Genomic DNA, 13,858 nt, shown 5'->3' with positions numbered 1-13,858 from the left:
CCTTCTCCACCTCCACTTCCACCTACACAGACACATCTACCGTCTCCTCAACCTCCTACTCCATATGGACCTGGTCCTCCTAGATAAAGATTATTATTTTTTATTTTTACATATTTTATGTTATTTAAAGTAATTTCCCTATCCACATTTGTTTGCAGAGCACTTGCCATGCTCTTAACCACATTGTGATGCCATTTGCAGCCCTCTAGCCATTTCCATTACATATTTACAGCCAGTTTTTACCCTTTCAGCCATTAACTGTTCTTTTAGAGGGTTATATGGTGATTCTCACATTTTTAAGGCCACTAAGTCATTTAAGTCAGCCCATGTGGGTCAGCCATATATGTGGCTTGTATCTGTTGTAATATACAGTGGGCAGGCATAGGTCTTGTCAGTGGGTCAGGAATTCTACCTAAAAGTCCCATCTGATCCTTAGGACTCCAAGGTAAATATGACAGTATGTTTTGTTGTTCATACTGACCTCTCACTGGTGGGGCTTGGGGAGCCTGATTGTCTGCCCCGTCTACTCTGTCTGCGGCCCCGTCAACTGGTGGTGGTGCTGGTAGTCGTGGAATAAAATTTGTTCTGATAGTCACTGGGTACAGTCCTGTCCGTGTTCTGGGCTTCGGTGCCCCACAAACTCTACATGTCTCAGTCCAGTCAGGGTCCTGCTTTCCACAAACAACACATGTCCAGTATCCCGGGCCACCCATAATCATCGGATAAGAGGGTGGTGGGGCACAGGGTACGAGACACTTTTTGTCTTTCAGTCTGTCCACGTCATCCTTTTTTCACATTGGTATCATAATACATATTTCCTCCAAATGTTACCCTTGGCCATGTCTCACTTTTCACTTTCACTGCTGCCCGACACCAACATTTCACAACCTCCTCACATTCCTGATCCTTCATCCAACCACTATGTGTTCTTTTGAACCTTTCCCAAACTTTAGAATCTAAATGACCATGTTTCATACCCGCCTTCTGTAACATCTTCTGTCTTTTTCTTGTCTTGTTTTCCTTCTACATCTTTGACTATGTGTTTGGCTAATTTGTTCCCCTTCGGTATACTCTGTGTATTGCCCATGTCTATGTGTTAAGAATTTCTCTACCAGACGTCTGAAATATTTAGTTTAAAGTAAATTTCAACAACCATTTATCTGCTTCCTTATAGACGACTTCCTCACTAATCTCCTATTAGTGTATCAACTATATTACAGATAGGGAAAACTCTATATTGTCTTGACACTTTCTCAGATGACTCCACAGCTCACTATATCCAAACAACAACCAAGACATATATAACAACACCAATGACCAATCCAAATGTTTCCCAAGACCAAGACCAATCAAATGCCATATTTCAGCATAAATAAGTTCTTACCATAATAGGCTTGACCGTCAGTAAGACTTCAATAGACCCGCTGCCTCGGACACGGTTGTAGATACGGGAAACAGATATATTGTATAAGAATAAAGTGCTTAACTTACAGCGCTGTATATTTTATCTGTGAGTCCAGTTCTCCTCCCGTCGTGGCCGGAACCGCAGGGTCAAGAGTCCACTGGTCAAGCCCCATGTTGGGCGCCAAAAAATTGTCAGGGCAAAAACCCCTACTCTGATTTATGCTGAGTTCCAAATTAGTATGGCAAATAGGTATCGAGTACTCAGAAGAATTGAATAATACAATCACCAATGTTGTATCCAATCAAGTGTCTGTTTATTTCCTATAGAACGCAAATACTTATACAAACTGGATTCCAAAAAAGTTAGGACACTAAACAAATTGTGAATAAAAACTGAATGCAATGATGTGGAGATGGCAAATGTCAATATTTTATTTGTAATAGAACGTAGATGACAGATCAAACGTTTAATCCGAGTAAATGTATAATTTTAAAGGAAAAATACGTTGATTAAAATTTTCACGGTGTCAACAAATCCCAAAAAAGTTGGGACAAGTAGCAATAAGAGGCTGGAAAAAGTAAATTTGAGCATAACGAAGAGCTGGAAGACCAATTAACACTAATTAGGTCAATTGGCAACATGATTGGGTATAAAAAGAGCTTCTCAGAGTGGCAGTGTCTCTCAGAAGCCAAGATGGGTAGAGGATCACCAATTCCCACAATGTTGCTCAGAAAGATAGTGGAGCAATATCAGAAAGGTGTTACCCAGCGAAAAATTGCAAAGACTTTGCATCTATCATCATCAACTGTGCATAACATCATCCGAAGATTCAGAGAATCTGGAAAAATCTCTGTGCGTAAGGGTCAAGGCCGTAAAACCATACTGGATGCCCATGATCTCCGGGCCCTTAAACGACACTGCACCACAAACAGGAATGCTACTGTAAAGGAAATCACAGAATGGGCTCAGAAATACTTCCAGAAACCATTGTCAGTGAACACAATCCACCGTGCCATCCGCCGTTGCCAGCTGAAACTCTACAGTGCAAAGAAGAAGCCATTTCTAAGCAAGATCCACAAGCTCAGGCGTTTTCACTGTGCCAGGGATCATTTAAAATGGAGTGTGGCAAAATGGAAGACTGTTCTGTGGTCAGACGAGTCACGATTCAAAGTTCTTTTTGGAAATCTGCGACGCCATGTCATCCGTACCAAAGAGGACAAGGACAACCCAAGTTGTTATCAACGCTCAGTAAAGAAGCCTGCATCTCTGATGGTATGGGGTTGCATGAGTGCGTGTGGCATGGGCAGCTTGCATGTCTGGAAAGGCACCATCAATGCAGACAAATATATTCAGGTTCTAGATCAACATATGCTCCCATCCAGACGTCATCTCTTTCAGGGAAGACCCTGCATTTTTCAACAAGATAATGCCAGACCACATTCTGCATCAATCACAACATCATGGCTGCGTAGGAGAAGGATCCGGGTACTGAAATGGCCAGTCTGCAGTCCAGATCTTTCACCTATAGAGAACATTTGGCGCATCATAAAGAGGAAGGTGCAACAAAGAAGGCCCAAGACGATTGGACAGTTAGAGGCCTGTATTAGACAAGAATGGGAGAGCATTCCTATTTCTAAACTTGAGAAACTGGTCTCCTCGGTCCCCAGACATCTGTTGAGTGTTGTAAGAAGAAGGGGAGATGCCACACAGTGGTGAAAATGGCCTTGTCCCAACTTTTTTGGGATTTGTTGATACCATGAAATTCTGATTCAACATATTTTTTCCTTAAAATGGTACATTTTCTCAGTTTAAACTTTTGTTCCGTGATTTATGTTCTATTCTGAATAAAATATTAGAAGTTGGCACCTCCACATCATTGCATTCAGTTTTTATTCACGATTTGTATAGTGTCCCAACTTTTTGGGAATCCGGTTTGTACCACATTAGGGCCAGTTCCGGTTATACACCCACACAACATCTGGACATATAGAAATACTTATGTAATATAATGTAAATGTCAGTTAACCGCATACTTTATATATATAAAAAAATTATACATACATCTATCAGAATAGAGGAAGTAGATATAGCACACCAAGCAGTTTCCATTTCTCGAGAATAGCAAAGGTGGGGGCTAAGTTACTTCTTCCAGTATCTGCAAATACTGACATGCAAAAGGTCACTGATCTATCAACTTCAAAAAAGGTCATACAATGTAAAAGGCCGCTGTAGACACAAATATGGAGTCTCATTCCTCACAATGCCAGCACCCAGAACAAAGGATGGTCCTTGTCTTATGTATATATAGCGGCATAAAAGGCCTTTTCTGTCCGGTGAATGCCTAATTTTGGGGGCCTGTACTCCACTGACCTACAGTAAAATGGTTATGCAGTGACCGCCTAATGTACCTCCAGCCACATAATCACTTGTTCTTTTCTGTCAGGTGAATGCCTAATTTGGGGGGCCTGTACTCCCGTGGCCTAAAATAAAAAATTTCTAGGCTTCAGCAGGGCACGTTAGAGAGTTTCCCTTTACGACGCATAATAATGGCCCCTGATTAAAATACATATTTTTTGTGGGAATTTTTGCCATTGATTCCCCTCGATGGTATGTCACTATCCATGTTGTGGGACTATTTGTGCACGTCTAGTAAGTATTTGGTGGCTGCAAATATGACCTGAAGGTTTTTCAGGTTTGCGAATATTTGATTGCGAATGTGTGTTCGTGAATCGTCCAATCACTAGTTATATGTTCTAAAGCCTTTTGTGGTGTGTATAAGTGGAAAAAGGTAAGGGCCTATTTACCGTTAAGTGGTGCAGTTATATGTTCTAAAGCCCTTTTTGGCATGTATTAGTGGCAAAAAAATATATATTTGCTGTTGTGCGCTGCAGTTATATTTTCTAAAGCCTTTTGTGGCATGTATACCTGAAAAAAAAGTAAGGGCCCATTTGCCATTCAGCGGGGAAGTTATATGTTCTAAAGCCTTCTTTTATCGTCTATTAGTGGGAAAAAAGGGCTTATTAGCCGTTGTGTGGTGAAATGAGAAAATGAATGACATTTTAGGGGGGGTTTAATTTCCTTTTTATTTATTTAATCTAACAGTATGTCAGACAGAGAAGTGCCAGGCCCTGAACAGGGGAGTGGCAGAGGCCTAAATGTTGCTGGCATAGGCACAGGTCGCAGCAGAGTAAGGGGGCATGGCAGCAGTAGTCGCAGCGAGAGACCTGAGCTCCCAGTGTGATCTAGCGGTCGTGTCTTGACCAGCAACCCAGCGGTTCTTGAATGGTTGACTCAGTCATCCACTACGACCAAAGTCACATCAGACACCCCCAGCCAAGAGTCGGTTGGTTCGTCAGACATAATGTTTAGTTGGCATGGCCTGGGAGCAGGCCCTGTGCCTTCACCTGTCCTCAACCTGCCTCTGTCCTTTTCTGTTCCCTCAGCCAAAGTAGTATTATATGCTGTGGGCTCAGCTCCACTATACAGCGAGGACAAGCTACTAGAGGACAGTCAGCAGCTACTGGCCAGCCAAGATGTGGAGGAGACATCCGCCGCCAGGCGGGCAAGTAGTGATTAGGAGAGTGACGTGGGAGCGGTCAGGCTCCTGACCCAGAGACCGTTGAGGAGGACATCAGTGATGTGCAGACAGTCCTCAATGATGATGATGTAGCTGTTCGCATTTGGGAGCCAGGTGAATTAGGGGCTTCATCAACATCAGGAGAAGAGGGTGGCAGCTTGCCCTTGAGTCAGCGGGCCGGGGGTCAGCAGGGTGGCAGCAGTGGAAGGTTGGGAGCGTAACGTGCCCGGGGTAGACCACCCGCTCCATAGGAGCCTACCTGCCCAGAAAGTAGTGGTGCAGGTATTCACGGAAGCAGCGGCTGTAGCAGTCAGTCAGTGCGGAGTGTTGGGGGTAAAATCGCCTACTTGGCTGTGTGGCAGCTTTTTGTTAAGCTGCCGAAGGAGGTGAACATGATCATTTGTAGAATCTGTGGGCAGAAAATGTGAAGCATGGCCAGGGTGCCAATGGTGGCACTATGGCTGTGCGTCAACATATGCAGCGTCACCATAAAGTGGCCTGGGAGAACTGTGGCTCCGATGTGGTGGTCCAGCCTGAAGCAGCAACCGCTGCATCTCCCAGTGTCATGCACCCAATTTCAGGCAGTCAAGGCTCCACCACCTCAGCCGAAGGGAGCTGTCTGTCATTCTTATCATCTGCTGGTCCTGATGCTCCTGCTCCTCATCAGTTATTCCATTAGCAATCGATCATCAAAGCGATTGCCAAGAGACAACAGTATGCGTGCACTCATCCAATGGCACAGAAGCTGAATGTGCTCCTGCCCAAGTTGCTGGTGCTGCAGTTCCTTTCCAAGTGGTGGACTCTGCACCTTTCAGAGAACTGATGGCTTGTGCCGAGCCAAGGTGGAGAGTCCTAAGCCATCATTTATTTGCCAAAAAGGCAGTACCAGCCTGTATATAGAACAGAAGGTTGGCCAGTCCTTGAGCCTGTCGTTTTCTGCCAAAGTGCACGGCAGCGCCGACGTGTGGAGCTGTAACTACGGTCAGGGACAATACATGTCCTTTACGGCCCACTGGGTAAATGTGGTTCCTGCACAGCCGCACCAGCAACTTGGTCAGGTGATGCCGCTTTTGCCTCCACATTCTCATGCCGTTGGTCCTGCGACAATGTTCGCCTCTGCATCCTCATGCAGGGACAATTCACAGTGCCTGTCTGGCATACCACATGTGCAGGGCTCGACGGTGTCACGCTGTTCTGCACCTCATTTGCCTTGGCGAACGGAGTCACACAGGGGAGGAACTGCTCCGGCAAGAAATTGAATGCTGGCTTTCTCAGCGACAACTCAAAATCTGAACCATGGTGGCTGACAATGGGAAGAACATGGTGTCGGCACTGCGTCAGGGAAGGCTGAGCCATGCACCCTGCATGGCACACGTGTTCAATCTTGCTGTCACCCATCTGCAAGCCATCCTAAAAATGGGCAGGAAACTTTGCATTTACTTTAGCCACTTGTACACCGCAAAGAACATCCTCCTTGAGCTGCAGCGGCAGAATGGTATCCCTCAACATAGGCTGATATGCAATGCTTCCACCTATTGAAATTCCACCCTCCATATGTTGGACTGACTATATGAACAGAGAAAGGCCATAAACGATTTCTTGATAATCCAAGCAGACAGGAGTACTGCCCTGTGTAACTTCTATGTCAGCCAGTGGCAGCTCATGCGTGACACCTGCCGTTTATCAGTCGCCAGGACTATGGGATGAACAATGTCACTCCACTGCTTCATGTCCTGGAACAGATGCTTGTAAATCTGGCTGGTCAGGGGACTGGAAATGTGGCACCTATATCTCACGGCCACATGAGCCTTGTATGGGCTGAACCGGAGGAGGACATTGGAGCTCAAGCAATGTGTAGCGAAATGGGTGGTTTTTATACACAGGTGACAGGAGAGGAGGAGCAAGAGCAGCCAGAGAAGCTACAGGGCGATGAGGAAGACGAGGCAGAGGACCCAGACACACCGTGGCAGTATACAGTGGAGATGGAGGCAGGGATTCCCTCTGAGTCACTTGCACAAATGGCCCGATGCATGCTCACTTGCTTGCGTAGTGGCAGCCGAATTGTCACCGTTCGGCAGAGGGATGACTTCTGGCTCTCCACCATGTTGGACTCTCGCTACTGGTCCAAAATGGGTGCCTTTTTACACCTACTGAAAGGCAGCACAAACTGAACTACTATAGAGACATCCTATGTAGTCAGTTGGCTACTGCCCATCTGCGCCATCGTCCATCCTCTCGCAAGTCTGACCAGGGGGGTCTTCTGCGCTCACGTTCCTCTGCCATGGCTTCTGTGGCATGGTGGGGGGGGGGGGGGTAGGAGCAGTTCCAGCTCCATTAGCAGCAACTTGAGTCTAGAGCCGCCTAGTGAAGAAGCTACTCATTAGCAGTAGATAGACTTGGAGCATGAACTGAACCAACAGGTGTCTGAGTGCGTAAAAAAAAACTGAAGCATGTGCTTCCGGTGGTGCCCTGGCTCCCCTGTGTGGCGATTGGAGGAGCCGGAGTGTGTATGTAGAAGCCCCTGTCTTTGTGAATGACAAGAGGCTGCTGCATAGTATTTCCTATGGAGCCCTTGACTGTAATAGGGCTCCATAGGAAAGTTGTAAAATCATCATAGATTCCAATGGATTGGAGTCTATGATAATAGAAATCTAATGATTGCACATTATAGCACCCTATGGCAACTATAAAAAAGTGTAAAAAAATAAAAGTTTGTAAAAATAAATAAAAATAAAAAAAACATAAAAATTTAAATCACCCCCTTTTCCCAAAGTAAAAGAACTAAAACAATTTTAAAAATACACATCATGGGTGTCGCTATATGTGAAAACGCCCATAGTATAAAAATATATTCCCCGGCAAACAGAAAAAAGCATCCAAATGGTCGATTCACTGGATTTTGTCGCTTCATTTTCTACAAAAAAATTGAATAAAAAGTGAGAAAAAAGTCATACACACCCCAGAATGGTATCACTGAAAAGTTCAGATCACCCTGCAAAAAATGAGCCCTTATACAGCTCCATACACATAATTACAAAAAGGTTATAGGGGTCAAAATATGGCGACAAAAAAATAAAACAGATTTTTCCCACTTTATGGCTCTGAGAAGGCAGGGAGTGCAAAACAAAAATGAAAAAAAAAACTAAAAAACTCTGGCCCTCAAATGGTTAAAGAATGTCTTTATATTGACATATCCTGACACCAGTTTTTATATTTTCATCCACAGAGCTATTTGAAGGCTTCATTTTATGCTGGACTAGCTATGGTTTTTATTGGTAACATTTTGGGGTACATATGACTTTTTGTTCACTTTCTATAAAAAAAAATTGAAGTGACAACGTGATCAAAAAACAGCAACTTTTTTTTTTCATTATAGCATTCAACGAACACAATAAATATTTTTAGATTTTAAAAGTTTGCACATTTTACCAACAACTATGTTTATTTTTTTATTGTGTAAAATTTGAAATGGTGTGATTTGAAGTTTTTATATATTTTTTTAAACTTTCTTTAATTTTAATTGGTGACTTTAAAATGTGATCCTCTGATAGCTTGTACAATAGACTGCAATAGAATACTATTGCAGTCTGTGTGATTTTGGCATCCTAAGTCCTGCCACAGGCAGAGATCAACAGGCATCTTACTATGGCAGGCCTAGGAACCTTCACCAGGTCCAAGACTGCATAGTAACTGATTGGAACCCAGTTCTGAAATGTATTGTATAAGGGCTCATGTGCTGGCCATTCCGTGCATTGGGGACTGCAAGTTCTTCCGTTCCATGCCTCCGCTCCACATCTCCTGGATTGTGGACCCATTGAAGTGAATGGGTCCGTGATCCGTGATGCGGGATGCACACGGCCAGTGCCCATATATTGCGGATCCCCCGTATGCGAGCCACAATACGGCCACGGACAGCACACGGTGTGTATGAACCCTAACACTGACATCATTCTGTCAGTGCTATACAATATATTCCAGACTTCGAAGGGTTACATAGCATCATAAATCAATATAATGCTATGCAACCCTGTCATTGCTAGGAGGTCAGGATGGGAGCTGCCGCATACTCACGCTGCTAGTCTGATGAGTGGAACTCGCACGTCTGAAATGGGCCAAGGGGGCAATATGGGGTGCATTTTGTAAATTGAGGGCACCATAAGGGTTGCGATTTAAATAAACAAAAACAAATGAATTTATTTATTTTTTATGCCCGTTAAAACTGTCATCAAAACAGCCATTAAAATTGACTAGATGGCCAGAAAATGGATGCAAAAATAGTTAACAAATGGCCATGGAAAACTGCCAGTTTTAGGGCTTATTCACATGACTAGTCTGTTGTGTGGTCCACAAACTGCTGATCTGCAAAATACAGATACCGGCCGCGTGCATTTCGCATTGTGTGGAACATAATGTCTGGACCTCTAAAGGACAGTCCTATGCTTACCTGTAATACATACAAGAATAGGACATGTTCGATCTTTTTGCAGGTACCACAGAATGGACATTCACATGGAAGTGAATGGGTCCGCAACCGACCCGCACAAAAAGCAGAACGGATGCCAAAAAAAAACATGGTCGTGTGTATTAACCCTTACTTGGATAAAGCTATGGATACATCGTATTTTAGTTTCTCATCAACTTAAACAAATATTGGAAATACAAAAAAGTGACCCAGGGTATCCCAGGGGAGGGTGAAAAGACAGTGTCCACCCAATACACCCCCAAAGGACACACCGAAAGTATGACTCGGCAAAAGCTCCCGAGTTAAACAGTAGAAACAGAAAGAAAAGGAGCTTATAATGCCAAAGGAATAATACATTTTATTAAAGCATGATTAAAATGACATGAAGAGAAAATCAATGAGTGTGATGCCGTAAACATGATAAAATAAGAGTGGAGGACAAAAAAACGCCACCCTGGGAGGGAAGCACACGGATCAAAGAGTGTATACAATATGTGTATATACAGCATGGGAATAAATGCTGGATAAATAGTCTAACCCATGCAGAAATGGTAAAACAAATGAATACCAGGTGAAACTCCCGTCAACATATATCACTCCTATAGGCAGTAAATGGTATGCAAAAAAAATAAAGATGGAAATATACTGCAAACCAATCAATTGGAGACCAAGAATAAATGAATAACAGGGTCAAATAGCCTACGGAGGGCAGCAGGAGGCAGGAGCTCACCTGAGATGAACCGTGTGTGAAGAGACCCAGGGTGGCGCTACCCCAACGCGCGTTTTGGCGTACCTTCATCAGGTAAACAAATATTGACAGCAACCTCAGACTTTGAAGCTGAAGTAATTTATAGTTTGGCATTACAATATACAGTGCTGCCCATAATTATTCATACCCCTGGAAAATTTTGACTTAAAGTTACTTTTATTCAACCAGCAAGTAATTTTTTCACTGGATATGACATAGGCATCTCCCAAAAGACAATAAGACGATGTACAAGAGGCATTATTGTGGAAAAAAACATTTCTCGGCTTTTATTTACATTTGAGCAAAAAGTGTCCAGTCCAAAATGATTCATACCCTTCTCAATAAATCAATAGAAAAGCCTTTATTGGCTATTACAGCAATCAAATACTTCCTATAATTGCAGACCAGCTTTTTGGATGTCTCCACAGGTATTTTTGCCCATTCATCTTTAGCAATGAGCTCCAAATCTTTCAGGTTGGAGGGTCTTCTTGCCATGACCCTGATCTTTAGCTCCCTCCACAGATTCTCAATTGGATTCAATTCTTGACTCTGTCTGTGGCACTCCAAAACGTTAATGTTGTCTGCTAACCATTTCTTCACCACTTTTGCTGTGTGTTTTGGGTCATTGTCATGCTGAAATGTCCACTGGTGCCCAAGGCCAAGTTTTTCTGCAGACTGCCTGATGTTGTCATTGAGAATTATCATGTATTGCTTTTTCATGGTGCCATTTACTGTGATTAGGTTCCCTGGTCCATTGGCTGAAAAACACCCCCAAAGCATTAGGTTCAGACCACCATGTTTGCCAGTGGGGATGGTGTTCTTTGGGTTGAAGGCTTCTCCTTTTTTACACTAAATGAAGGAAACATCATTGTGACCAAACAATTCAATTTTTGTTTCCTCTGGCCATAACACAGAAGACCAGAAGTCTTCTTCTTTGTCCAGATGAGCTTTTGCAAAGGTCAAAAAATGACTTGCTGGTTGGATAAAAGTAACTTTTAAGTCAAAATTTGCCAGGGGTATGAATTATAATTTTGGCAGTACTGTAAGGGTAGATTTTTTAAATTGTCTGAAAAAATTGTCTTTCATGCCCATAGTACTGTGCATAGTAGCAATCACAGTGCAGTTTGAATTTTTCAAGTGCGTTATAAAATGGAAAGTGTGCCACTAATAAAGCAAGTTTTCTTTTACACAGTTTCAAAAATCTCCATGCATCTTTACAAGCATTGAAAAATGAGGCATTTTAGTAATGAATAAGATATCAAAATGTTACTTTTATAATAAATGAATATATAATGAAACAAAGTAAATCCTATTCACCTGGATAATCGGCAATGTCTGTTGCTGAACATGCAGTAAATGATTGGGTTGACAGCACTGTTTAAAACTGGCAAATTCTGAATGATCACTGATGCGTAGATGCGCTCTTTGGTCAATGGCAAGAGTTCATAATTGTCCAAAATGTCAAAAAGAAAGTATGGACTCCAACATAATATGAATGCTGTGGAACAAAATACACTGTATTAGGTAAATAACATTAGTACCAACTAATAATGTTGGGATTTGTCATGTGTGATTGTCGATGAAACAAAGATTAAAAGGGTTCTGTAATTTTTTTTATAACTCCCCCCCCCCCCCACACTCTGGACCTATGGAGCGAAGCATGATTACCTGCCTCCTGTTGCTCAGTTTTTTCTACTTTGCTCCACTGTTGTGTCTGTCGTGCTCCAGTGCTCACATGTAAACTTCCTGCACACATGGGGTCACGTGCACCGCTACAGCCAATGACTAGACTAAGTGGTGACTTGTCATTTGCTACAGTTGCACATGTGATTCATGTCCAAGAAGTAAGGTAAGTATGTTTCCCTCCACAGGTCATTCAGGTGGAGATGGAGGCAAACAGGGCCAGATTTATCATTAGCTCAAGTCAGAGTAATGGAGTGAAAAAGTCGAATATTTTTGCGCAATCACAAAAAACTGCGCAAAAATTTGTGACTTTTCTGCTCTGCACTATGCACGCCTGTTTTCTGAAAGTGTGTGTGTTTTCTTATGTAAATTAATCTCTAGACAGATTTACTGTTGAGACTATTTAAAAAGTCGCAAAAAAGTCGCAAAAAATTGCGCAATTTCACTCCAGTGAGGACCATGCTTATCTTATGAGACTTTTTAATAGAACATGCAACTTTTTCGTAAAGACGTGCGACTTTTTCATAAAGATGTGCAACTTTTGTAAAGCTGCTTACTGACGGATAAACTGCTACCGTCAAACCGCATTTATTACAGTCTTAGGCTACATTCACACGTCAGTATTTTCCTATATCCCGATTTTCGGTCCGTTTTTTGCGGATCCGTTGTTCCTGAAAATGTTTCCGTATGTCATCCGTTTTTTGCGGATCCGCAAAAAACGGAAACATGTATAAATTTCAATAATCAAATAAAGTTGTTTGGAATTCATTGAAAAAAATTGAAAAAAATAAAATAAAATAAAAATTTGTTATGTGTTTCCAGGAACGGAATCCGCAAAAAACGGATGACATATGGAATGACATCCGAATGTCTTCCGTTTTTTGCGGATCCATTGACTTTGCATTGTACCAGGATCCGATTTTTGCGGAACATAATAGGACATGTTTTATATTTAAACGGACATGCGGAACGGAACAACGGAAAAGAACAGCACACATTGTGCTGTCCGATTTTTTTTCCAGGACCCATTGAAAATGAATGGGTCCAGATCTGGTCCTGATCTGTTCCGCAAAAAACGGAACAGATCAGGAAAGAAAAAACGGACGTGTGAATGGACCCTTAAAGGGCCGTTCATAAATCTGACTTGGCTAAAACTGACTTTAGCCAAATGTGAAAGTGGAGTGAGCTGTCAGTCATGATAAATCTGGCCCACAGTGTTTAAAATCTGGAGAACCCCTCTGAGGAAATACATATTTTCATCATCTGTAATTGCAGCCTTACGCATTACATCAGTATCAGACAAATAAAGAAACAAATTAACCTGCCATTAACATGCATGTTTCACTACCACCAAATAATTTCCATACATGTCATTGGGGGACTGACGGAATGCTCCTATAAACTTTAGATAATTAAAACTAGTGGGTTTGGTTTTATGAAGGTTCTCATTTTATGCAAACATAAATTTTGAGCAGCAGGAGGACAAAGTATATTAGAAAGTTTTCACTAAACATAAATTTTATTTTGTAGCATTAATACTAGGGTTGAACAAACCCGAACTGCAAAGTTTGGTTCGTACCGAACTTTAGGAATTTTTGACCCTGGACCCGAACCTGAACATTTCAGTAAAAGTTTAGGTTTGAGTTTGGTATTCGGCGATTTAATGGCGCTTTTTGAAAGGCTGCAGGGCAGCCTATCAACAAGCGTTTAACTCTGTGCCCTTAGAAGCCTTTACAGCCATGCCTACTAATGACATGGCTGTGATTGGCCAGTGCAGAATGTGACCCAGCCTCTATATAAGCTGGAGTCACGTAGCGCCTCACGTCACTCTGCTCTTACTAGTGTAGGGAAAGGATGATGCTGCTGTGAGGGAGAGAATAGGACAGAATCTATCTGATATCAGAACTTGTTGTTAACTCTGCGATCTACAGTGATTTTTTAGATTTTTTTTTTGTGGGTGCAATGCAACATTTTTGTACCCTG

General features: G+C 42.5%; 1 protein-coding gene across 1 annotated transcript in view; it reads right to left on the bottom strand.

Moving 5' to 3' along the window:
• NPSR1 (neuropeptide S receptor 1) overlaps nt 1-13,858 on the bottom strand; it is a 776,755-nt gene that overhangs the window by 41,669 nt on the left and 721,228 nt on the right. The window contains exon 8 of the mRNA XM_044294353.1: nt 11,510-11,690. Coding sequence (XP_044150288.1) covers nt 11,510-11,690 — 181 coding nt within the window. The remainder of the gene's footprint in view (nt 1-11,509; nt 11,691-13,858) is intronic.

The sequence above is a fragment of the Bufo gargarizans genome, chromosome 5 (assembly GCF_014858855.1).
Source record: "Bufo gargarizans isolate SCDJY-AF-19 chromosome 5, ASM1485885v1, whole genome shotgun sequence".
NCBI classification, from domain to species: Eukaryota; Metazoa; Chordata; class Amphibia; order Anura; family Bufonidae; genus Bufo; species Bufo gargarizans.
Note: the sequence above shows the minus strand (reverse complement) of the source record. Positions and strands in the feature narration are given on the sequence as shown.